Genomic DNA, 26828 nt, shown 5'->3' on the forward strand with positions numbered 1-26828 from the left:
CTCTGAGTAATCCATCCTGTGAACCCCAGCGTTCCCAGAACCAGTCAACCAGCTCGTAAATGACACGTAATAAAGCTGCAGGTCGTCCTGAGAGCTGCTCCTGGACGACGGTCATCATCTCATTTATTCGCTTCTTCCCTGGCCGTCAAAGCCGAGGAATCTAAATCCCGGATCTGAACCTCAAGTCAAGGCTTGTCTTGTTGCGACGGCGAGGAAATCTGTGGCGCCCACCTGAGGAGCGGTGCACGGCCTTGCGGGGCCTGGCTGCTGCCCACGGCCCATGGCAACCAGCCACCAGCCTGGAGAAAAAAGCTGCAAGAACGCAGGCTTACAAAGGCATTACAATGCATGCTGGGTTTCCATGGCAAAACGGAGGCAAAAGAACACGAGGGGGGGGTGAAGAAAAAAAAAAAGAAAAACTGAGACGTTAACCAATGCAAGCTTTGGTTCAAGAGCTGGGCCGAGGAGGGCTCTCACGAACAGAAACAGGCACGTACAATAAACCATCCCGGCTGTGCAGGGTTGTTAAAACATATTCCCACATTGGGGGGGCTTTTTGGAGCTGGTGGGGGCTGGGTGCAGACATTAGAAGAGAGTGTGTCAGACTGTTTGTTTGCCTTTCACAGCACTTGAGTTGGCCACAGCAAAGACAATGGGATGGATCGGACACATGCGTGCACCCGCCGGCCAGCCGGTCAGAGTTTTCATGAGGACAGAATGCAAACATGAGGCGGAGCTGCTTTTATCTGCGCACAAGTTAAGAGTCTCTGAGTGTGGGAGAGCCCTGGAGAGGCAGAGGGAGACAGAGCAGAGAGCTGGAGTTCTCAGCTCCTCTCTCGCTGTGGGGAGAGGCGTGTCCACAGACCAGTATAAAGTCCAGGGAGAGCCGCTTGGGTTGAGCCAGTCCTCTGCAGGAGGAGGAAGCTGCGACTGCTGCCTCACACTTCTGCTGGCCCGCTTTGCATTCGGACACTTGTTGACCAGAAGTCAGCGTTCAGAAGAGGGCAAGCGAGGTTCACCTCAAGGCGCAGATCCCTGGTGTTTGCTGCACCTGAACAGGACCTCCTTTTTGACGCCGAGTGGTCCAGAGAAGGCTCCAGTTTCTTTGCACCAGAGGAGACAGGAACACAAAGCAGGCGAAAACATCAGTCTGTCCTGTACGAAGTGTTCCTCCAAGAACGGACGGAAACACCGCACTTGAGGGACCTAAGCAGGAGTTGTTGGGGGTGTCATGGTGCGAGGAGGGGGAGGCAGCGTGGCGGTCGCTCCGTCCGGCTGGTTCCTGCGGATCCTGGGCGCCCTGTCACTGGTGGCGCTGTGCCTGTCCGACCTGGCCATCCGCTGCCCCGTCTGCTCCGAAGAAAGGCTGGCCAGCTGCCGGCTGCCCGACGGCTGCACGGAAACGGTCCGGGAGCCCGGCTGCGGCTGCTGCCCCACCTGCGCCCTGCCGAAGGGGGCGCACTGCGGTGTCTACTCTCCTCGATGCGGCGCCGGCCTCCGCTGCTACCCGGCGCGTGGCGTGGAGAGGCCGCTGCACTCCCTGATGCACGGCCAGGGCATTTGCACAGATGAGCGGGAGGTAGAGGAGAACTCAGGTAAGAGCATCACTCCTTGGTGGTGGTGGTGGTGGGAGGGAGTGGGAGGGGGTAATCTGGACTTCCACAGCTGGGGAGTCTCTTTGTCGTGCCTTTGCATGGCTGAACCTGAAGCCCATCATGCAGGAATAAACCCAAATCCTGCAGGTAGCTGTGGAGATGTGTGGTGCTGCTCGTTGGAAATGTGAATCTGTGTGTGTGTGCTTGCATTGGGGGGGGTCATAAAAGCTGCTGTATGAAATGACTGTAATGGAGTGCGGCCAGTCTAAGGCTATTAGCCTCACTCTTCTCATGTCTTCATCTCCTCCAGGCCTTTCCACCCCCCCATCCTGTTGTTATCCAGGTCTTTTTCCACTGTCTCACAGTGGGACGTCTAGCACTGGATTTGCATAACCAGCTCCAGTCATCGCTTTGAAGTGAACTTGTGCTCTCCTCACAGGGAGGGGTGTTGATGGTTGGATTGTTCCGCGGGGCGAGGTGCTCCTTTCATTTCCCCACCGATGCCAAAACGCTTCCGCCTTTTCAGCATCTGTTCCCCCTGACCTAGATGCACCCCAAGCCTCCGAGCGCATCGCCCACCGCTCCTTCGTGGGGATGAGCTCATCGGCGCTCCCACTGCCAGAGCTGAAATTAGAGCCTTCTGCTCTCTCTGTGCAGTCGGCTCATAGCGTGACTGAATCAGGGGAGAGGAGGAAAATGTCTGTGTCACTTTGCTGCGAGTCGTCTGTCTCGCCGGCGGGGCTAAAACACCGGACTTTGGGGGGGGACTCTTCCTCTGGGAAGCTTTAGGAAAGTTCAGTAATCTGAGCTCGGCTTCACCCCCGGAGTCTGTCATAACAAAGCCGTGGAAGTTCTGGCCAATAAATCCGACTGTAAATCAATTCTGCCGTGCAGAGACAATCAGAGAAGCAAAAAGACTGGATTTCCTTTGTGGCGCATTCGCAGCACTAATGCATTATTAAACACGGGGGTGCATCTCCTGAATGACACTCCTAGCAACAGTGAACACGCCAGATAAAAATAGAAGAGGGTTTTTAAAAAACCCAGAGAATTTGTAATGAAAGCACCCTGGAAAGGAGCCAGGCGCATCTTAACCCAAAGGAATTTTGGGTGTTCAGCTGCAGTCCTGCAGGGGAAAGCATCAAGTAATCCAGATTTTGCAACTCTCATTTCCATAGCAACAAGAGCCACCATCCTGCATCCCATGTCAGGGCTTTGACTCGGCTTCAGTGCTCTCTAACATCACATTCTTAGAAGCCGTCTCTCTCGGTGCTCAGAATAAATCATGTGTTGGCATCCGTTCCTGCATTCCTGCAAGTGTGCCGCGGCGTCGGGTGTTCACACGTGTCTTTCTTTGACGGTTTTATTTGCAGGCCAATACAGATGTCAGATATTGGAGGTCCCGCACCGACAGCCACCGGGGAACTGACTGAAGCCAGACTGCGCTCGGCTACGCTCAATGTGCTGTGACGCACGCTGGTCTCTGTGAAAGCCAGAACCTGCTGGCTCCTTTTAGCAGATGTCCCCCAGTGCTGCCTGTTTGCTTTCTTTGGTCCACGCCTTGCATTTGGACAGCTGCACCCCTTATTCAGGAGTAAATGTGATTAGTTGACCTCCAGGATACAGGGGACCCCCCTCATTGTGAAGCCAGAGTGAGGAGCCAAACAAACAGTCCAAGTTTGTCCTGGTTATGTCTCTGACGACAGTGAAAACTGGTGAGGTTGTAGGATGACCAACAGTTCTGTGGGAAAAGCTGGACTTCTCTCCATCCCTGTGATCTCAAAACCCAAGAAAATGTTTGTCGACATGAGGGGTCACTTGTCTGGAGTTCAAAACAAAACCCCCTTAAAATCTTCTCCGAAAAAGTTTGAGGGAAGTTTCAAACTATCAATTGAAATTAAAACAATCGTCTTAATGATGTTCTCCATCCATCCATCCATCTATCCACCCATCCATCCAATCATTCATCTATCAATTTATCCATCCCTCCATTTGTCCATTTTTCCATCCATCCTTTCAACTATCCATCCATTCACATATTCATCCATCCAATCATTCAACCCTTCATTCATTTATCTATTTATTTAAATTTCCATCTATCCTCTCATCCATTCATTGGTTTATTCATCTAACAACTTCCTCCATTCCTCTATCCATCCATTTAAATATTTCTTCACCCATTCCTCTGAATATCCCTTCATCCATTCATCCATTTTCAATTCATCCAATATTCCGTGGCTCCTGTCATGGAGGCACCAGACCTCCCTTTCCTCAGTCGCCTCCTCCGGTTCCTCTTGGAGGACACTGAGACGTTGCTAACCAAAGTGATTCCTCACAGCAAAAAAACAGCTCAACAAAGTTTACAGTCAACAACTTTTGACATTGTTTACATGATGTTGTAAAAAAGTTTAGTACAATCGTTTTACACCACAACTGACCAGAGATTTTAATAAGTATATAAGGACAAGATGCCTAGAAATTGAAGGCAAACCTCTGTTGAAACAAACACCATTGAGAGGGTGATGGGCCCATAGCAACCATTTTATTTTTTGGAAATCTAGAGCTGATAAGTGTATTGATGGATTTTGCAATGCAAAACTAAATGTGCCTGTTTTTCTTTGACACCCACTGCAGCCACATTATAAGCATCCTGTGGTCATATTTTATATGGTTTGTTTTTTAAGCAATGTTGTGTGTTGAGGGGGTGGAGTCAAGGTCATAGTTCCACCTCTACCCTGCAGCCATGGCTGTAGCTGCACAGACCATAGACATTTACTTGCTGAAACATCTGCAACTAGATTCTGTACAGGAATAATGGAGCCAGAAGTGGGAGGAGCACATTGACTGGATTTTACTCCTCCCACAAAATAACAATCTAAAAAGGCAGTTGGTTAATGTAAAGTTTCAGTTCTATTGGGTAAATGTACCGTCCAATTTAAAAAATGCAATTAGAGTACAAAGGTTTAGTCGATTTAAGTTGAGACTTTTTACCATTGGACTCAGCACTATCTTCTGTCACCTGCCTCAAGTGGTTACCTGAGGAACTGCAGCATTAGTTGCCTCTATTTTCTGTAATTTGGGGACAGAAGATGAAACGCCTTCTGATGTTATGTATTGAATTCTTCTGAGTTGAGTTTTGGGATGATTGAAGTTGGAAAATTAGATTTTTTTTTCTGTTTACTCCCTAAACAATAAATAAACAGTAAACAGCATGCTCTGTTTGGATTCACGTAAACACATGTTCGTGCAGACGGCCACTGAATGGGAGCTTTTTCTTTGTGTTTGTGATCATATGTTTGTTTAGTTTTACTTTAGATGATAAATGATACCACAGAGAAATGAGAACATTTGGTGTTCGCCCTGATGAAAGTTTGGGAACGACACAGGATTTGACATCAGTTGATGACTTATTCTAGGAACTATTTTGCCTGGAAGCCGAAGCTCCGACACTGATACTCTGGCAGAGTCCAGTGTTGACTAAAAAGAGCAGTGTTTTGGTTCTGAGCCTGGACGACTTTTGAACTTGCTGCCAAACTCCCCGAAACTGGCTGTCAGTAAAGTATAGGATGTCCTATCAACTGTTCAGAAAAACCACGAGAGTCTAATCAATGCTGTTGTTTGTCAGATTTGCTTGATGTTTCACAGGTCGAGTTGTTTGTTTTAAAGTAATCTGACAGAACAGGAATCTGAGACGAGCAGCAGTGGCTCACGACAGCAAACAGTTGTACACAAATAGTTCACGTACGCCTGACAATGTTTAACTTTTAATATCTGCAGCACACAAAACCTCAGGGCTCTGTTGTTTCATACTTGTGGGTCTTGTATGAGGCCAAGAGTGTGTTTAACTAAATCCCATTTTCACTGTTTTTCATCAATAGTTTCCACCTCCGTGTTATTCTTTTTCTGTCTAATTTGAAAAACATTATTTGTTATGATAAACACACTTCTTCTTTTTTTCAGTTTTTCTCTGCTACAAGCACTATTTTCAAAGTTACAGCTATTGCAACAGCTCTGATGTTTCACAAATAATTATTTTTTAAGATCCCTGTCTCTCCTCAGTGCTTTTTCTTCATACTCCTTAAACTACGGACACACCGCGTTCAAAACATGCTAAATGAAGATTCTACAGTGCGCATATAGCCTGTGATGTTCACACTGGGCAAGCAGGGTGGGACTTCCTTTCTTTTGCTACTGTTTACTAGCGCATGTCTGCTAATGACGTCATTACCAAATCCAAATCCCTGATTGTGGGTGGCTGGCTGGCTGGCAGACGGAGAGCTGCCACAGTGTACTGTCATCGCTCTCTATAATAACGCAGGAGAGCAAGTCATCAAACTGCGTCACAGACAGAAGGAAGTAACGGTTAAAACGGCCATCATCCAAGCGCAACACCTGGTGACTTTCTTGCTGGCGCCTCTATAGAGCTCTCCAAAACGTACAAATCCAAGCTACTCACTCAATATCATCCATGTTTTCCATTATGTGGAAACACATGAAGTCCAGAAAACCATTGGCGGTAGCTCCTCCCACATGCGACAAGGACATTTTCGGGCAACCGCCGAGCAGTAAATTAAGTAAAATTAATATTTGCCAGAATTGTGGTAGATTCTTAATGTATTTATTTCAATTAATGTGTCATCTATGGCAAATTTGTATTTAATTTTAAATTATTTTTTGTTTAAACTTAAATAACATAACATTACATCATATAACATAACATAATATAATATAGAAAGTCTTACTAACTTATCAGATATTTTCCGTGCCAAAGTTCTAAAGTTTTATACACCCGAAACTTTATGTGATCAAACATTCCAAAGTAATTCTAACTACCTGGCAATAAAGTTTCAATTAACTAAGTCAAATTCTTAATCCCTAATCCAAAATGAGCAATCCTACATTTATCAAAGTCTTTTTTTTAACTTTACATAGTAGTTTTTTTTAAAAAACAGTGTGTTGTTAAACTTAAAAATATAATTTAGCATGCATGTTTAATAACTGCCCACATTTTTTATTTTAACCCAAGTTTCTTTATTCCCACTTTTTAATCAACTTTGTCCAACTTTGTCTAATCCATTCTAGTATTTACAGAGATGTAGTCCAGCTGTTGCATCTCTAAACTTTAAAAAGCATGTGCTTAAAACGGTTTAGAGTAGTGTTGTTTTGAACAGTTGAAAGACACAAACTTTCCCTGACGGTTGCATGTCTGCAGCATGACACGTGGAGATTTATCAGATCTGCTGTCATCTGATGGCATCAAAGCGAACCAACGCTGATGAACAGCTTTTCTAAGTGCTTCTTACTTTACAAGCAGCAGCTCGTTATTTCTGATGGAATTCTAAAGAGCGTCCACATCCAGTTTTTCTTTTCATCTAACCCAGATCGAAGATTAGAGGGAAGCATAAACTCGAGGAAAGACTTGCTGAGAACAACTGAATCCTAGAAGAGGATATTTGTTTCCAGGCTTCACATAGTTAGCCTTAAAAGCCAGTAAGAGGAATCCAAAATCTGTTAAGTATTCTGGAGACTATAAAAAGAGATGGCTAAAATATCAGGGGACGTAAGTCTGGGTTTGACATGTCAGAGTGTAGCTTTAGCCCGTCCTGGAATTTATATGATGAAAACACGATGATGGATTCCCATTTTGAAATGTTTTCACCAATTAACTTTTAAGTTTCAGCATCTGCTCTTCATTGTACTTGGAGTGCTATGATGTGCAAAGATGGACTTGATCATTGAACTTTATCATTAAATGATAAAGTTAGAAAAATGTTTGTTTTTTAAAGACCAACTTCGATCCTCTTTTGAGTTATTTTAAAAGCTTTCCCAGTAGTCTATAAATTATGATTATGCAGTTTTAGGACAAAATCCAAAAACGTAGGACATCTAGGATATACATTCTCCGGAGCAGCAGGAGTTAATAAAAAATTCACCTCTGAGTTGTGGTGCGAAGCAACCCTGTCTCCACTTCCAGTCACCCATAACTGAGAGCTTATCTAACACACTCTCCAGCTAGCTTACAGCCCCCCACACCCCAACCTAACATTTCTGGTACAACAAAAAGAGCAAACAATTTTGGAGATATCCAGCTGTACAGTTTGGAGCCAGATGCTAGCTCGGACGAGGAAAACTCAACTTTTTGAACTCAAGTGGATTATACTGTTCATTCCTCACTATAAACAACTCCAAAGCAGTATTTTGATCCATTCACCCAAATCTTAGTATTCCTCTAAAAACCTACGCTCTGAGCACCAGCCCCTTCCAACCCAGAAAAACAAGTGGGTCCTGAAGAAGTGACTTCACATTCTGCGCTGCCAGTACTGCCCCCAGGTTAACACAAACATTTTCTCTGCAAAGCTAACAGTGCTCAGCAAAACACTTTCATTTTAAATGCACAATGCCATGTCTTTCAATTGTGTCCTGTCTCAGTAACAGGTGTTTATTACTTTAGACGCCAGGCTCCTTCAACCTTAGAATACTTTTGCTAAAAAGAGGTATTTTATTAGTAATGTTTACCCGACATAATATACTCAATAAAAGTATTTGTCATAAAAAATAGATCAAAATATGACAACACGTGATAAATTAGAGTAGTTTTATTTTATTTTTTAATTGTGGTTTATGTAACAAAATGGAAAATAAAAACATAGCAAGATCCAAAAAATGAAAATTAGGAATTTGAGAACAAAAATTCCTAAAAAAGAAAAAAAAACAATGAAACTCAGAGAAGACATATGATCATATATATGGATAAAGTTTACTCTGAAAGGTTGAAGAAAAACATGATATAGCCCTTTACTCTGCATTCTTACAGGGCATGATTTGCACGTTCAAAAAGGGGCGCTTCATGAACAACAAGCAGGAAGCAGTAGGGAGGGGCTTCTTCTTCTGTTTTTTTTACTGTTTACAATACATATCCATCACCTACAGTTGGAAAAGATTTTGTGTGAAATATCAAAGCAGTGAAAATCTCACAAATCAATGTCAGCTCAATGAACTGTAGGCGAAGCCCAAAAACTGACTTGGAAATTGTGTAGTGATGCGAGACTTTTGAGTGCGAAGGCCCAAAGGCAAGTTTATGGGTGTTTACATGCATAGACTATTAACTGAAAGCTGCAGCATTGCTTAAGACATACATGGATCTATTTGTCCACAAGCGGATGCATCAGAATGGAGCAGAGCGGAAGCTTGAGGCTTTCTGGTATTTGACAATACAAAAATAGAGCTGCCACAAACAATTATTTTAATAGTCGTCTAATCACCGATTATTTTTTCTGATTAGTCGACTAATCGGGTCATGTGCAAAGTGGATGTAAAGCACACATTTTTAACAACATTAGCTTTAAACTAACTAAAAACAAGATATATAGTATTAATTGCGATAATGCTAGTGTGAATGCTGTAAGCTGAATTTGGCCGTTGAAAATGCTAGTGCTGATAGCTGAAAATGCTGAAATTGATAGCAAAAAATGCTGAAATTGATAGCTAAAAATGTTGAAGTTGTTAGCTGAAACCCCTGAAGCTTATAGCCAGCTAAAATATTAATTAAATCCCAAATTATCCTAAAAAGAAACTTAAGTTAGCCAAAATAGCTAGCATGCAGCTGAAATATTAGCTAAACTCCAGAATATCCTACAAGACAAAAAAAAGCCTAAATTAGCCACAACAGCTAGCATGTAGCTGAAATATTAGCTAAACTTCAAAATAGCCTGAAAACCCTTAATAAATGCTAAAATGATCCAAAAAGCTAGCATGATGCCATTATAACTTTCAACGTTACTACACTCTGACTCCATATAATGTAAAGTAACGACTAGTCGACTATTAAATTAGTCGTCGACTATATTAATAGTATAACAAAAATGCACATTTTTATTGGAATGGATCTTTAACGAAGCATAAATATTAGGGCGTCTTCAATCGATGACGTTCACCAAAACTCTGGTTCTGGAAAACTGTTGATTTGTTTGGGATTTCCTCCGTTTGGACATTTCCATCTGACTTAACAGCACAGGTGTACATCGGAGCCCATCGTGTAGGAGTTTTATCACACGCCAAAAAGGCTGGTGATCCCAATCAAGTAAAACCACATGGAGAAGTGGCCACTTCCTCTACAAAAGCAGCAGAGGTAGCAAACAGGATGTGCCACCCATGACCCACATTTAAATCACTTGGCCTGCGAAAGAGCGGGGACTCGGAAAAGCGTGAGCGGGCAAAGGAGAACGCATAAAACGGAGGAAGCAGCTGAACAAACTCTTGCGAAAGAAAGTGCAGATGACCAAATCGAGAAAAAAAAAACGCCCAACAACTAAAAATACAAACAGCTGAGCGACATTTCCTCCCCAGACGAGCCGAACGTGATGACTGCCCACGAAGCTCCGAGAAACCCGGTTCTTAGTCAAGTGCTGATTGTGTGTCACAACAATAGTCACAACAGTTCAATCCAGTTCACGCAAACACAGTTCGGTAGAAAAAAAAATTAAACCGTAATAGGGATGGTATTAAATAGATTTTATTCTTCTCACTCTCTTTTAAGCATTAAATCAAACTATTTTTGACAATCATTACATTTATTTTCTATGTACTGTATGTATAACTGCAAATATGTTCATTTATGATTAGGAGCAATCATGCTAGAATTTTCTTACATTTATTTTGATAATAATTTAGGAATTAATATCTCAAATAGATGTATATATCTGTGTATTTCCAACTTTTATTTAATTACTGTAAATAAATAAATCAATCAATTTAATCAAATAAATTACATTCCAATTTATTGAAATGCTGACCAAATAAATTATCATTGACTAAAAAAAATGCTGTTTTGTCCCTAAATCAAAAGTGTAATGTCATTATTCTCAAAATCATGGTCAGTTCAATTTAGTGACAAATTTTAAAAATATAATTAAAATTCAGAGACAATCCAAACACATCCACATCTTATCTAATTTAATTATATCCCAGAGTGAAACTGCAATCTAATTCAATTTTATATTTTTATAACTTATCTTGATTATTACTATATTTAGTTACGTAATGGTGTATTTATTTCTTTAGTGAAAATGAACTTTGTTTTTCAAAAACCCATTTAGTTTCTCAGTAAAACCTTGGACACATCCCCAAGTTTCCAGATGGGACGCAATAAATTGTGAATTTGGCAAACAGTGAAAGGGGGGGGCCAACACGAATCCATCTGGAATTCAACTATAGAACACAACTATTTAAGGATTGACTTTTTCTGATTGGCAGGTGGGTTGACCCATGGGTGGAGCTTAGCAAAGAGATCAGGTTTTTGTGAGCTGCCTCGTGTGCATTGTTCCAAAAGTTGTGGAGGTGGGAGGAGTAAACTCCAGTCAACATGGCCACCCCACTGTAGGCAACATTTTCAGCATTAATCCTTTAAATGTGGAGATGTCGCCGGTGAAACCTAAATAATACACCCCCTTTGGCATACGGTAATTCTTCAACCTTAAAGGTAAATCAGCTGATTTGGACATAAATAAAACTACTTTTCATATTGGCTGTAACGGTATGCAACAAAGATTTCCCTGTGACAGAATGCCGTTGATTGTTTAAACACTTCCCGACTGTAAAGTGTTGCAGACCAAAGCTTCAGAATCTGCTGGAATTACATTACTTGTGTAAACGGTTGATAAAAAGATGGAAGTGAAAAGAATGTAAAGCTCTAGTGTTAGAAGGGTTAATAATCCTGACAGATAATGACAGAGATTGTCAGTCTAGTGCACACATAGGCAATGATCCACCATTTATAATATTTACATTTGTAATATTGTTGAGCTGTATTCATACCAATCAAATCTGATTATCTAAACCAGTTTAGTTGTTTATTATACTTTAGTTCTGTGTCATTTGGCTCTACTTTTTGGGTTGACTTTGCCAATATTCTAGCTTTTTATTACTTTCTCTGCCTGATCTGAATGCTGTGTTTAGTTTTCTGTCACGCTTAGCTGTCGCGTGGAGATTTTCTCGTTTTGCTTCAGGTTTTTGTTTCTTTAGGCATAAAACAACCCAAAAAATATATCAAATTAGTTAGTTTATGTTTTATTTATGTCATATTTTTAAGTCATACACAAATTACTCTCCTGATAAAAGTGGATTTTGTACAATCCCAGCCCGAGTTTAATTTAGTCTCCTATTGTGAGCGTGTCGGTGACGGAGGAAGCCAGCAGAACTAGCCTGGAGAAGGAACAAAGACGCCAACAAAAGCAGAAGGGAAGGCAATAAAAGGATTAAAAAGATCAGGATTCTTCACCATCAGCAACTGACCCACAGCCTGTTAGCAACAGATGTTAACCAGAACTTGGGTTTGGTTGAACAAAAAAAGCTTTCAGTCTGGTCAAAAGTTGTTTTGAGGCAAAATGCATAAACAAGGACAAAGAGCTTTAACCAGACTCATTCCCTGCTGGAGCCAAATTGTGAGCCAGCAGATCCTTTCTAACAACGTCCACCTGGTGCAGACAGATGTTGTTGAGGAGGAAGGAGGATGCTTCCTGAGGAAGCAGCTGGGTGCCTTCAGGGCCACAGAGCTGCAGAATTATAGGTGAGCAAAGGTGACTGCGGTGCAGAGGCGCAGACCACATGGTACAAAGAGGAGGGCGCCATCACTTCTGGGAGTTTCAGAGCTTGTGTGAAGGCAGCACAGCGATAGTTGAGGACTAGCAGAACCAGAGAGGGGGCCCACACTGGGCCCTCCAGAGTAGAAACAAGGCTGGGGATCCTTGAGGTTAACCCGGCCTTATTCTTGGACCACATCTGAACGCTTTCAGCTGCGCAACGAAGGTCAAGGAGAACCAGAAGAGCAGGGTGGATGTTGCACTCAGGTTAAATCTGTCCAGCAAACAAACAAACAAAGGGAACTGTTTTCTAACTTTAGCTCTCTCCTTCACACACGTGAAGCTAAAACTGTATTTTTTGTCTCCTTCAGCAGTGGACCGGCAGGAGGAGCTCATCCCCGAACACCCGAACAACAGCAACATCCGCTGCAGCCCGCAGGACAAGCGTTGCATCCAGAAGACCCTGGCAAGACTACCGCCCAAATCCACCAACCAGAGAAGCAACAGAGAGGACCCCAAGCTGGTGCTGGTGAGAAGAAGCCATCTCCTGACTGACTTTCCAACGCGTTTCACAGGAAACACCAAAGTGCCTCTGCCCTGGCAGGTGTTTCTCATTAGGCTTTTACAGCTCCACATTCACCAGCCCAAAAGTCGGGCTATGAGTCGTAAAAATTAGTTACTTACAGACCATAACATGTAATTGTGGTCTAGTAAAAATAGAGTTCAGGTGCACGTTGACATCAGCATTTTAACCCTGTGAGGGATCGATTTGAACCTGGATCGCACATGACTCAACTTTTTCAAAAGTAGAAAACTGTATCGCTTCATCAAAGTGGATTTTTCTCGTTAGAGAAATAAGAAGAAGAAAACAAGAAGTCCAAATAAAGCAGAGGTAGCAAAAGCTTTAACCCTTTAACACCTGAGGTGTCACCGGTGACACTTAAAGACAAAATCTTTAACAAACCTTAACTTTTCAACCTTTAACATGATCAACGTCATTCCAGTAGATTCTAAAGGAGAAAAGCGGAGAAAAACAAATGAAAAAAGTAGGATATTTTTTCACCTGATTTCCAAAGCTAATGGAACGTAGGATTAACCAGCAACTACAACCATGTTTTTACACTCATCTGTGTGAAGCAATTCTTCCTACTGATGCGGAATATGAAAACATCAAGTGTTGCTATATCTGTGAAAATACATTCTTTGGTTCTGAAAGCCTAAAGTTGGACAAATGAGAACTTCCTAAGCATCTATCACAGGGGTTTCCATACTTTTAGCAGAGAAGGTCAGGTTTGGTGCAGTGAAACTATTTGAGAGTCAACCAATCGGCCTGCATTCTTCAAACCCCTTTTCCCCCTTTATTTCTTTTCATTTCCATAAAACAACAAAAGCAAAAGATCTTACACAAGTTTTCGTGCCTGGAAAATGAAAGGGAACAGAAAGAAGAAAACTTATTTTTGTTCTCCTTTTACAAAAGGAAGGAAGCCAAAAAAAAGTAAAAAAAAATATTTTAAAAAGGTACTGTATTTAAACACATATGGAAGTATGCTTGTGGTTTACATCAAAGCATTCAGTTTAGAATAAGCCTGGAATCAAGCAACAATTACAAGTATTTTAGTAAAAATTATTTTCTAACGTTTATTTGAAGGTGATTTGATTTCTTCAATCGATTGTCTGAGATTGTTCCGAATCCTAAATACAAATGAACTTATTCATGATTTTTTTTTTTTTTTTTTTTAACGATGGTATACCTTTTTATTTCTTTACATAGAACAAAATATATCTAAAGACATTTTACTCAAATTACTGTGAATTTCATATTTGAAGATCAGAAATAAAATGACAAAAAATGTCTGGGGGAAAAAAAAATCTTTTGTCAACATTAAATCTGCGTTCTTTTGAAATGATGCATATAATTCACTATTAAATACTTGCTGTAAACTTCTAAAGTGAAATCGCATTAACAGGAAAATAACACAAATAGTTATCTTATTCAGAAATACAAACAAAGAGATCTGTCCTTCACGTAAGGCTCTAAAGGTTTAAGACCCAATCCATTGAAAATAGCCAACGGGTTGTTGTCACAGCTTTAACATAATCCAGCCAATCACAATCAAAAAAACGTACAAACAGTTCTTAGAAAGTTCTGAGAGCATAGTATTGATTTTATGACAGGAACCTGCAGTCTGGCACAATTTTGAACGCAGGCTGGACTTTGGACATGTCTGATCTAACAAATTATGCAAAAGTGGTGGGAAAACATCTTTTAGAAATGATGTACGAAACAACAACAAAAAAGCAGAATTAGTCTCATCTTTTTTTCATTCTACTATTTTTTTAGATAGATACAATTCACAGCAAAAACCATTTAAAGTCCCATTCCAACTATATTTTTTCTATTCTAAAAACGATCCCAGTGGTTTATGATTATGCTTTTTTTTTGCCAAAATCAAAAAGCATTTACGTCATTTTTAACATATTTTCTGCAGAGCAGGAGTAACTCTTTAGAAATTTGTCTCTGGGTTGTGGGCGGGACTGTTAGTGAGGAAGAATGTCCCGCTAATTTCCTATCAAATCTTTGTTTACCTCTCTCCCTCTAGCTTATAGCACCTCACAAGCTCAAGCTAACAGGTGCAGCAAAAACAGTGAGAAATATCAGAGCTCTCCATATTTACAGATGGCAGCTCAAATGAGGAAAATGAAGACGTTAATGAATCTATTTGTCTGAAAGTGGATGTATCAGAAGAAGAGAGACTTTGGTCAGCCCATGGCTATTGAACGTAAACTTTTTCAAACCACCGGTTTTCATCTGCTCCTGATTCAACATGATTTGAACGAAGAAATACTTATCTAAAATTATTTTACAAATGTCCTCCATTATGAGAAAAATGCGACAAGAACATGTCAAAAACACCAAAAACATGATTTTTATTGAGGTACGTCTGTAAGGGAGCCGTACATAGAGGGCAAAAGCAGCAAAAACAATCTAATCACGTCAATAATTTAGGGCAAATTCTAATTGTTTTCAGCTGATTGTAATGGAGGCTGAGTAGCAGTGAGGAGGAACACGCAGATAGTTTGAGGTCAGAGAGGACAGAAAAAACAATCCAATCAGGAAAAAACAAAGGGCAAGTTCAGATCTACCGGAGCATAGCTAGCAGGAATGATTTATGGTCACCCAGGAGTACCTAAGCTACAAATTTAATCAAACTTTTAAGTCTGGCCATAAAGATTATATAGTGTCTGCCTCCCGGTGCGCCACAGGGAGTTGCTACGATGAAAGAGGAACCTGATAGCTGAAGGTTTTGCCTCGTGGTTTAGTTTTGGACAATCTAGGAACAACCATCAATTCTGCAAACTAAAAGTGAGTAGTTGCGTTGGGAAATAATGCTGTCAGATCCTTAAAAATGACGGCTATTTGTGCCTAATGTGCACAAAGACGGTTTTTATTCAGCTAGAAACTTTAGAGAAGTTTTGCAATAGTCTAAAAATGAATAAAAGCGATTGTAAAGTCAAGGATTTGTTTCCCCACATCATTCTGAGACAGGACTTTTTGTGTCGTAATATATTTCAAAAATGAAAAAAAGACAGATCTCAGAACATAAACCTGATCACACGTTCCTCCAGATCTTCCAGAAATGACGCTGGCACCTGAATACATCTCAACTCTGTTAAATCCCAGCAGACGTATTTTTACAACTACTGTTCGGAAAAAACGATAAACCATCCAGTCAAATCTTGTTTCTCTTCTAGGCTCCGTGCCGGGCCGAGCTGCAGCGAGCTCTGGACAGGTTGGCATCAAACACTCGCACTCACGACGACCTCTTCACGATCCCCATCCCCAACTGTGACAGGAATGGAGATTTCCATCCAAAACAGGTCTGTGACTTCGAGAACCCGCTCAGTACTCGGCTTATCCAAACACGAAGCCGTGCAGCTCCACCACGTCTGTTTGTGAACTGTGAATCCCCATGGTTAAGCCAAAACAAATAAAAATGCCTATCTTTACACTTCAAATGCTCTCTTTTCAATTACATCAGCCGTCCGAGGGCCAAAACACGAAGCAGGCCTTCAGATGATGACATTTTGTTTTATGAGTTCAAGAGCAACAAAAGTGTCTCGAAACAGACCGTCAGCCATAGGGCCAAGACTTTTAAATTATAGTGTCGTGAATAAAGCATCCTGCCTTTAACTGCTGCTCAATCGTCATGTATGTAATTAGTTTCTGGATACAGAATTTTTTTTTCTTTCTCTTAAATTCAGCCATTGCTTGATGAAGTAAATATACAGATAAGAAGGAATCAGAGAACATAAAGACAGAGATAAGGCTGTCATGATAAAAAAAAAAGAAGGCTCTGCGATGTCACCAGTCATCAGAAGTCTGAGTTATGCTGCTTGTGCAACATGGTTAAAGTACCTCTGTGCCTGCTGGATTTTCAGGCATCTGTTTACTGTTTAACTAAAAGTGCACCGTGATAAAACCCACGGGGAAGAAAAAAAGCCCAGGTCATTAGGGACAACTGGGAGTCATTTCAAAGCAGAAGGCTTTTAGAAAGCTCACGTGAGAAACTTTGGAGACATTTTTACCCCATGATCTCATTGCCTTAATACACTCAAATGCTCCCACTTCAAATAGAAGACTAAAACAGGAAGTTTAGAAGCCACATACTGCTGCTGAAGTATGACATTTAACTACTGCTTCAGAGGATAAAGCTTTACAATGACTGATTTTTACAGGCTGTGCTTTGATATTCTGGTCTGACACTTGAGTTGGTGAAATACTGTTGAGTTGATGTCTTTTACTACAGCTCTAAAGTATGTTAATTAACAGTCACAAAAGCTGTCACTTTCCTCCACGCAGAAAGACCGTAAAGCTTTAGCAATAAATCAGGAATTAAGGCTTCAATCACCTTTGACCCCGGCAGGGAGATTCTTCTGAGTCTTCAGGCGCTGTAGACTTTTGTCCAGTTTAATTTCCCTCCTGTAAAATCTAAATCATTCAAAGAGATTAGATTTCTTTGGTGGACTGTAAACTGTCACTACGTCATTAGATAAATCCATTTTTATGTTTTAATCATACATACTTCATTTTTTTTTTACTTACATTATAAATATGAGATATTATCTTTGTTTTTGTTGAAATTATTGTTTTCTTCACATGATATTGATAAATGAAATGCTTTTACTATGCTTAAGGATCAGAAAAATCTAAATTAAAAGTTTGAACAATCTATATTTCAACTTTTGTAGACTTACATTTAAAATCAGTTTCACTTTATTAGACTTAAATAATTACTTTTATTAAGGTCAAAATATAAACACTAGGACACAATATTTAAAGAAAAAAAAATAAATGATGAAATAACAAAGATTTCCTTCAGATTAGCTAACAGTTTTGGCTAACAGGAAAAAAGCTAACGTGAAAAACTCAGAAGGCAATATGGCGTCAAAGCTGCCGAATTCAACCACAAAACCAGCCATAAACAGTCCGCAGCTTTATTACTTTTGTCGATATTGTTAGTCCTAATTGTATATAGTAAAAAATAAGACTAACACTTACTTTTTTTCAAGTGTACTTTTTCGTGGTGCTGTTTTTTTAAGTCGCTTTTTACGTGTCACGTGACTGCCCCTGAGCTACCTGATTGGCTAGAGGTTGGATATTATCGTTTTAGGATCAGATTTGATTTGTCCTCATTTGCATTTAGATGAAAAAAATATATATAGATCGATAAATACACAATTATATAAAATTTTTATCCCTTAATTAAAAAAAAAACGTTTTTTTTTTCATTTTTAGAGAAGTTTAATGTTTTGTTTTTATAGCTGCATTCACTTTAGCATAATTTTCTTTTATTTAGTTATACTTAAAATGTTTTTGTGTCTTGTATTTTTGAGTCACTATTAAGTATAATAATATGTATTTTCTTGAGATCGTACAAGGATTAAAACAGGAAGTAGAATCTTTTAACTTTATTTATTTATTTTAAATAAAAACAAATCAATCACATTGATCTTATCAATCAGAACTTACACAAGTCACTTTTTCTGTGTCTGCTTACTTGTTTTTACCATGTAGACCTGCTTTCTTGTCTGATAAATTCCTAGTGTTATGGCAAAATTATGCGCTGACAATTCATCAGACAGTAAATAAAGTTTTCTGCTTTAAATCTAAACATGCTATTTGCTGGTTCAAGAGTAAAACATTATCAATGTTTTTAAAATCTGCTGTGATGTTGTCATATTTAGGATAAAAAACTCTTAGGAACAAGAGTTTATTCCCAGTGAGATTTTCTTGTTAATTTTTTAAAGGTTTTTGGCTGAATTTTTGGGGGTTTTAAGTCCCACTCTGTTCATCTTTTGATCTATTTTAAAAATGTTCCCAGTGTGTTCCCTTTAAATTTTAATGGTGTCAATTTTTTGTGCAAAATAAAAAAAAAATCTGTTGTTTTATATGATATGGTTTCTGCAGAGCTGGCGTGGTGTAAGTTTCCCATCATTCCTTTGTTCACACTCTCTCAGCCCATCAGAAACTCCAGTCTATCATTAGCTGTGCATTATGTATTTCATACTGTATTGATCACTTCACATAAAATGTTATAACCTTCATTTTCTCTTATTTTTTTTATTGTTTTTATACAACAGCTTACAGAAAACCACTTACAGAATGCAAATATGTTCTAGTGATGTCACAAGGTTCAGGAAGAGACAAAAATACACACTGTTGCTATGGTTCAAGCTATCTTTGCTGTGCAACAACTTAAATTTATAAGGGAATTGAAATGCAAACAGTTGCAGTGGATAAACTATTTTCTCTTTGTCATGACTGCAGTGCCATCCTGCACGTGATGGTCAGCGAGGAAGGTGCTGGTGTGTGGATCCGAAGACGGGCATGAGGCTGACGGGCCCGCCGGAGCTGCGGGGAGAACTGGACTGCCACCAGTTAATAAGTGCAACCCTGCGGGACTGAGGAGAGACCGTCGGGGAATCCAAAACCAGCTTAATTCTACTGGTGCTCATTCGTAGAACCGCATGACTTCATTGGACTTCATCGTTGAGCCTCAATTTACCCGAGGTTGACGGTACTTGAGCTTGTGCAAAAAAAAAAAAAAAAAAAAAAGATACCATTGAGCCTAGCTCTTCTGTTCTGTTGTTTATTGTTTCAAAGAATGTGATTCCAGTCTTTTGAGCACTTGTTCTGTTCTGATCTTTCTCTGTAAACTTCAGACAGACCGTCTTTAAACACACAAGCTTTCAAGTACCCAGTCGCAGAAAAAAAAAACATTCACACTTTACATTTGTAGTTTCAACATTTGTAAAAGCAGTCTCTTTAGGAGTTCATCAATGTAAACCAACTTTTACAGAAAAGCCACTAGAATATGCTTAGTCCTTTCTACGTTGTCATTTTAATATCGTTTTTTCATTCTTCATCTTGTAAATTACACACGTTAGCAAGTAAGAACAAGTGGTAACATTTATCTGCTGAAATGGAAAATGTAGTTTGTCTGAAATTAAGCAGTTCCTTTTACATCAAATGGTAAGATTGTTTGAATCTTCTCACCTGTTTCCCCCTCTTTCATCTTTGCTGAGAACCTCACAACGAGAGGTGCTAACTGGAAATGATGTGCGCTGCTAATTTTCTAATCTTGATTATCTGGTGCTATAAAAGAAAGCTCAATGTTCTTGTTTAGCAACACACAGGACTCCCTCTCAAGCAGGCTGCTTGGCTGAAAATTTTGTTTCTATAAACTGTGCCAAAGTTAAAAGAAAAGAAAGAAAAAAAAACAACCAAAACTGAAATAGGATGGCTTCTTTGCATTTTGGCCATTTTATTTTTCAGATGTGGGGTGGTTAGCATTGGCAAATGTGAGGATTCCCCCTCACTTGCACTTGCTGTTGACAAGTTTTTGTGTGTGTTGTCAGTTTTGTTAAACTGTAACATCCCACCTTAGCTTTGCACTATCACTCCAAATGACTGGCTCAGTGTGTTTTTGGCCAGACTTGTAAAATATGGACAGATGTACTAATTATAGAGAATAAAACTTTTTTTTTTATAATTTTGATTAATGACTTAGTTTTATAAAACAATCCAGTGCACTACTAGAACAAATGAGAGAGAGCAGCTACTCACCATATACTATTAGATATTGTAGCTGCAGTTTTCTTATTATATTGATACTACAGTTCTTTTGTTTTACAAAAGAATCAAAAACAGCTCTTTAGTAAAATCTTTCAAAAGAAGAGCAAAAAAGCACTCAAAATGCAAAAAAAGTAGTTTTTCTGTTAGTTTATTTTAGATGGATCAATAATTCAATAGGACATTGAATCCAGACGTGATAACCTGACACGCCCCTTTTTCAGAATAAGCCATTAGGACACTGGAGACAACAGTAATAAAAATTATCCATGCCGCTACCTTGCTTAGATTATTGTTCTCATTTTTCGGTTTTCTAATCAATTACTGAGGTTGTGTCCGAATTCCTTCATTATTCAGTACATATTTTTGTGCTCTCCAAATTCCAAAATCTAGTGCCCTAGAAATTTCTCAGAAGTCTCTGCAAAAACAAAAAAAAAAAAAAACAACAAAAAAAAAAAACAGTGTGCATCAATGCTCACTAGACTGGCAGATATAGACCACAATGCATTGCAATTTTACATTTTTTGTGAAAAAAAAGTTTTTTTTTTTGTTTTTTTTTTACAAAAATTCAAGTTTTCTTCATCAAAACAAAGAGGAATTTTTAATTGTGACAAAAAGGCACACAGCTGGTTCCATGTGAAGCAGGTTTATTAGCTCAGACAGGATGACAGGTATCAAAACACTGTTAGAAGTCCACAAAGCTAAATCAGGGTCAGCCAGGTAGTCGTCAAACATGAACATCAGAGATCGATCGTGGATTGAGGAAGGCGGCAGGCAAACTGAGTCGAAGTGGGGTCAGGTCCAGATAGAAACGCTCGGTAACGCAGGCAGAGTGGCACAAACAATACTTTGCACTGAGTGAAGCTCTATGTAGTGCTTCAGTGTCATGTGGGTGATTGGCAAATAAGAGTCAGCTCAGCACCATCCAGGAACTGTGCGCTGGGGTTGCTGGGAGATGTAGTCCGTTCAGTACTCTGGAGACTGCTCCCGCCAGTGACCAGAAGGAGAAACAGAGCTCTGACTCCTGACATAAATAACCTTCGTAAAAAGTTATTCACATACTTAATAGCTTTTTATTTTGGGAAATTGGTGACATCATATTTGGCGTTTAAAAAAAGTAGTGCAAAGCGTGACATAAGTCCTTTAAAAACCCGGAACAACAGATATTACTATATTGAGTGGACCTAGCTTGGGAATAGTGAGAGAATTCTGACATTGCCTCAGAACATGAATGAAGCCAAATGGTCTTAAATGTATAGTCAGAGAAGAAAATATTGATTCTGACTCATGGTTTCTCTGTAATGTTTTAAAACATCCCACATGGAGTACAGTTTTGTCCAATAACCTCTGGCTATGGGATCTAATACATTTGCCTAATCTATCTTTTTTTTATCCCAGTAACATGTAGTCATTATCATCTGCTGCTTTAGCTTGACTTATTTCAATCATCAAATTTTCTCTGGAATTAAAGGGTAAATGTGACCACAGGTCTTCAACATAGCGGATCCAAAGCTTTTGCACGTACAGATGGTGACTCATGCAGCTGTAATTGATGCTAAAAGCCAAAAAAACATAGAAAAACTTCCCTAATTTAGCAGAAAAAAATGCAAGTGCCAAAAAAGTTTTACACTTCTCATTATCTCCCCACTTCTCATTATCTCCCAGTGCATTAGTGTGTGCAATTGTCAATGGGATTCAAAAATTATTAAAAAATTAAGTACTTTATTTTTAATTTTACCCCCCCCCACAAAAAACTGGGGAAATATAAAATGTTTTCACTGTGTAACTTTAGCCAATAAAACGGAAATGTGCTGAGCTGCACCAGAAAAATTTTCCCATTTTTATTGTCAGATCACTTTGTGTATCTAAGAGATGATTAAAAAAAACTGATAAGTTACAACAAAATCTTTACTTGTAATGAATTTTTTGGGGAACTTTTAAAAAAAAGACTTTTGTTCTCTGATCAAACAGAATAACAGTTGGAGTAAGCACATTAGCAACTTAAATATCCTGAAAAAAGTATTCCAAAGACATGAAGCACAGAATAATGTAGCAGCCAATAGTGCATCTGTTCAAAGAATGTTCCACCATAATACTGTGTCATAGTCAACTTATGAGGCACTGTTCTACACAAGTATTTGTTGTAAACTCTTACAGTTTTTTGTGTACATGATTCTGACTTTGATTTTTTTTTCAGGCCTAACTCAATAAACAGTACATTTAAGCTATACTAAGTTGCTTAAACTCCAACTTTGCTGTATAGACTGTTTTTTTTTTGTATTTGATATTATCTGTTAATGCATATGAAATATGAAGTTAAGTTTGCATGTGTGCACACAGACTGAGACAGTTAAGGTTCTGCGTGTTTGGACACGCTCATGCAAATGAAACAAAAAAAAACAACAACAACCCTGAAATGTGGAGTTTTAATCAATAAAATAACTAGTTACATTGTAAATGTTTACTTAATGGAAATGTACTCATTGTATTACATTAATTAAAACATTTTAGAAACTATGAAGTTGCTGGTGTAATTCTTTCTGGAAGACCTAACATCAGGAAGCAGCAAGTCGTTGAAGCGTTATTAGCTTAGATGTCAAAAACTCTACAAACTTTTGACTCAAATTCATTTTCAGATGCAAATCTACAAACTACAGTTGATAAGGTTTAAAATCCCGCTCCAATCATATTTTAAATCTAATTCAAAAGCATGTAGTGTTCTTTTAATATGCTCCTTTTCAAATGATATTTTCTATGTCCTATATTTGTGTATATTCACAATTTCCTTAGAAAATTTAGTGTTTTTATGTCAATTTATTTTTATAGCATTTTGTAAATAGACCTTAAATGTTAAAGGAAAGAAATAGTCAGATGGTTGCAAAGTTTTTTTTGTACGCTTCATCTTCTTATGATTTCTTTTTTTATATTTTGCAGAATAGTTTTAAGAGCATCAAGCTGCGTGAAGTTTTCTTTTAAATAAAGTTTTGATCTGAGGAGTTTTGGGGGATTGATGGAAGACATTGAGCAACATTTTCTGAATAAACTGACATGTTTTTGCATTTATGCATGATACTACTATGCCATTTCTTTACATAACAATTATGCAACACTGTATGCATCGTTAAATAACTCAAGTTACTAATAATCCACGAGGATGGTTGTGTAAGGAGTAATTCTGTACAATTTATCATAATATTATGAGTGTCAACGTTTCTAAAAATATCTCTACTTTCCACCTCCAGAATAAACTTTCAAGTCTGCTTAGTTCCACTGCCTGAGTCTATTTTGGAGAGCTCCTCTGGCTTAAGAGCCAAGCCTGATACTTCTCTGCAAGAACAGCTTCATGGCTTTTCCCTCTGAATCAATAAGTGACAGGCCCTGCTTTCCCTCTAGGCATCCACAATCCCACAGCTGTGCCCGGGAGGCCCTGTGACCTCCATCCCACCTCCAGATACCCAGCAAGCATCAGACACGCGGACCCCCAGCCACTGCCTGTTCAATAAAAAAAGAATGTGAACCCAGCACACCTGGATGTATCTGAATGAACATCGTATGGGTCACAGGTCAAGCAGAAATAAACTCAAGTGTGCAGTTTAAACACAGAGAAACTCTCAATGAACACGATCAATTAACAGACCCCAAACAAGTGCTATGCGGGTTGAATGGACAGCGATGTAGGCTAATTCCTGCAGGATTAGGAAGGTTTTCTCTAGGCAGCAGTTGACCTGGGCAGCTCCCGGACAATGCGGACAAGAATGTAAAGTATTTCAGTTTTAACAACAAGGGAGCGGTGAACAGTTCAGTGTTGGTTATTCTCAAAAGTGTAGCTTGTGAGGCATCCTTTGTGCAACTGCGTTTTTGAGATTGAACATTCAAAAATCCACAAACTGCAGAGAGCCAGCAAATAATCTGCAGATGTATAGCAAAAGAAAAGACAGTTTACCTAACGGTTGCATTTAAAATACACATTTAAAGTCCCACTCTGATCATCTTTTGATTAATTTTAAAAGCGGTCCCAGGTTGTTGTTTTTTTTTTTTTTTATGATAATGCAGTTTTTAGGAAAAATCAAAAAACCTTGATAATTTTCTTGGACATAGTTTCTGCAGAGTGGCAGTAGTTCATTAAAAACGTGCCTCTGAGTTGTGGGCGGTACTTTTAGAACTCTATAAGAGAACTGGACTTGGCAAGTGTGATGTCACCTCTAGAAAATACTTTATTACCAAATCCAATTCAGTCGTCTTTTTTTGTGATTTTTTTTTTTTTTGCCATTTGGAGCCAAACAAGGTTAGTAAGCAGTGATTGGTCCGAGTCAACGTTGCTCTGGCAACCACTCTCGTTCATTGTCTGAAGTCCACACCTCTACCACTGAAAGCAAGCTTGGTAGAATCTATCAATGACAGTGGGCACCAGGGCTTTTATTGAAGCATCTGATTGGCCAATTTATAACTTCAATAACTTATGATAAAGAAAGAAGTATCATAAAAAAGTTTTGAATTAGCAAGAAGATGTAAAAAAACAAACAAAAAACAAACAGAGCGAGAATGGCTATTCTGACACATATAAAAACTAACAAATAGCTGTTTATCTCTCAATAGAAGTCTACAGGATTTTGGCTTCTGAGAGCTGCAGGTTCTTCCTATTTGGATCACCAGGAGGAGGGATCACTCAATCCAGTTCTCTTTATACAGTCAAGGGTGCAGAGTAAACCCCCATCATCTGCTAACATTCTCTTCTACTAACTTTAAGTGCCTTACAACCCCAACCTATCATTCGCAGTGCGACAAAAATGGCGAGCAAGACGTACCGTTTTGAGCCAGATATCAGCTCGAATGATGAAAACAAAAACATGAATGAATCTGGTCTTTTACAAGTGGATGCATCAGAATGGAGCGGAGCTGGAGGCCCACCCTTTGTCACAAATATGATTTTTCAAATGGTATTTTTTGTCTGCTCTTGATTGACAGTGATTTGAATAAAAGAAAAAACTAATCAATACAATTTTAAGATTAATCTTCTTTTAAGGTCCTCCATCATGAGATAAAGGCTACAAAAACATGTTAAAACCCATCATAGAAGTGGGTCTTTAAAGAGGACAAATTCAGTTCTTTAGATAGACTTTTAACAGGAAGAGATGCACTTTGTTGCTCAATCTGCCTACAAGTGTTTTCAAAAGCTAATTTTTGGGGAGCCGCTTAAAAACTTGACAGTGAGAGAGAGAAAAACAGCCAAGCTTCTCTGCATTATTATGACACATTCATTTCTCCCAAATGTGCGTCCCTAAATAGAAATGTGCTTTTGCTGTCAGTGAAATTAGTCAGAGCTGCAGTGCTGACAGTTAAAGGAGCGATTAGCATCGCCGCTGAGCCAAGGAGGCACAGCTGTAATCAGGCAGAGGGTGGGGGTGCATTTCTGGAAGATTCTGCAGGAATCATTCGACTGGACCCCCTTTCATTCGTTTATTGAGGGGACTGTTTTATGCATCCCGGTTAGGTGGTTAGCCTCCCCGGTGGAAGCCACAACACCGTAGTGGGGGACGGAGGGTTTCGGGGTGAGTTTTTGCGTCAATGTTTGTTTGTCGCAGTCATAAATAAAGGTGGAATTAGCGCGTCTGCGGTCGCGCTCGTGTAACAGTACTCTGTATGCTAATAACATGACGAGGTGTCGTTTACTTTTCATTGAGGCAGCTAAGCTAAATTAGCGAGCCTGTTCGGGGGGGCTCTGCGGCTAACCAAGCTAGTTAGCCACCTTCATCACTCCACGCCGAGGATGTCACCTTAAAATATATTTAAAAACACGATAATTAATTTATCCTACTATTACTAGATGTAATTAGCATTCGTTGCAGACCGGCTAATTTAAGAACGAACCCGTTAGCGTTTAGCATGCTAATGTTAGCCAGCTAGCTAAATCAAAGCGGGTTCTGCTTGAGAACCACCAAACCAGTCCAGCACCAGAACCAGGGAGCTACCGACACGTCCACACGGACCATAATATTTCTTTTTTTTTTTGATTAAAATGCTAGACTTGCAGTGTCTTCAATGCCGTTTCACTAGCTCAGGGGCACAAGTCATTTGATGGTACTGAAGGGGCGGAGAGGTCGGGAGTCCGCCCTAGAACATGTAAATTTGAAGAAATCAAACTCCTGAGAGAATACTTTTTAAATTTATATAACATAAAAAAAGGTAATTAAATGTTATAGAATACGTTCTCGATATAGTTTTTTTTCCATATGTGTTTTTCTGGGGTTTGGGGTGGGACTATTGACCTTAAAACGGGGATCTTAGTTTGCTTGCAAGTGCTCCCTGGTGCGTTTCACTACAGTTTGAAGGTAAAATTGTTTTTTCTCATATGAAATGGTACGTGAGGTTACTTTGCAGAGGAAATTAGTCAGTCATGAAAACATGTAAAAGTGTACATAAACCTTTTTTCGCAGTGTTTTAAAAAATTGAATTTTTTTGCATATTTGAAAATGTTTGACATTTTTGTCTAAAATTTGTTGCAGTGTTGTCATTGCCGTCTCA

The 26828-nt window shown here is 39.4% G+C and overlaps 3 protein-coding genes across 16 annotated transcripts in view; 2 read left to right on the forward strand and 1 right to left on the reverse strand.

Annotated features, from left to right (window-relative positions):
- Window positions 1–18210, reverse strand: part of LOC112157508 (ikaros family zinc finger protein) — a 36093-nt gene extending 17883 nt beyond the window's left edge. For 4 of the 10 annotated variants that reach the window (XM_024290274.2, XM_024290273.2, XM_024290272.2 and 1 more), the window contains exons 1-2: window positions 17733–18210; window positions 17083–17162 (exon numbers count right to left, since the gene is read on the reverse strand). The gene's annotated coding sequence lies outside the window, so the exon portion shown is untranslated. Of the gene's footprint in view, window positions 1–13136; window positions 13183–17082 lie in introns of all 10 variants that reach the window. The other 6 variants (XM_036213603.1, XM_036213600.1, XM_036213594.1 and 3 more) reach the window with 3 other exon arrangements.
- On the forward strand, window positions 805–22823 carry LOC112157510 (insulin-like growth factor-binding protein 4). 2 transcript variants are annotated; one of them, XM_024290276.2, is made up of 4 exons: window positions 805–1595; window positions 12547–12701; window positions 15926–16051; window positions 19002–22823. In XM_024290276.2, the coding sequence occupies exons 1-4, from the start codon at window positions 1232–1234 to the stop codon at window positions 19137–19139; spliced, it is 783 nt and encodes a 260-aa protein (XP_024146044.1). In that variant the 5' UTR covers window positions 805–1231; the 3' UTR covers window positions 19140–22823. The 2 variants fall into 2 exon arrangements, with proteins under 2 accessions (XP_024146044.1, XP_024146043.1); XM_024290275.2 differs by having other exon boundaries at window positions 810–1595; window positions 12544–12701.
- A 2714-nt stretch (window positions 22824–25537) lies between these two features.
- Window positions 25538–26828, forward strand: part of LOC112156991 (SWI/SNF-related matrix-associated actin-dependent regulator of chromatin subfamily E member 1) — a 19377-nt gene continuing 18086 nt past the window's right edge. The window contains exon 1 of one of the 4 annotated variants that reach the window (XM_024289386.2): window positions 25538–25855. The gene's annotated coding sequence lies outside the window, so the exon portion shown is untranslated. The remainder of the gene's footprint in view (window positions 25856–26828) is intronic. The other 3 variants (XM_024289385.2, XM_024289384.2, XM_024289383.2) reach the window with 3 other exon arrangements.

The sequence above is a fragment of the Oryzias melastigma genome, linkage group LG1 (assembly GCF_002922805.2).
Source record: "Oryzias melastigma strain HK-1 linkage group LG1, ASM292280v2, whole genome shotgun sequence".
NCBI classification, from domain to species: domain Eukaryota; kingdom Metazoa; phylum Chordata; class Actinopteri; order Beloniformes; family Adrianichthyidae; genus Oryzias; species Oryzias melastigma.

Bases quoted from the DNA above. Each gene is read 5' to 3' on its own strand.
- LOC112157510 (XM_024290275.2), top strand. From the start codon at position 1,232: ATGGTGCGAGGAGGGGGAGGCAGCGTGGCGGTCGCTCCGTCCGGCTGG. The intron at 1,596-12,543 runs GTAAGAGCATCA...TGTCTCCTTCAG, and splicing joins GGAGGTAGAGGAGAACTCAG to CAGTGGACCGGCAGGAGGAG. The intron at 16,052-19,001 runs GTCTGTGACTTC...TCATGACTGCAG, and splicing joins GAGATTTCCATCCAAAACAG to TGCCATCCTGCACGTGATGG.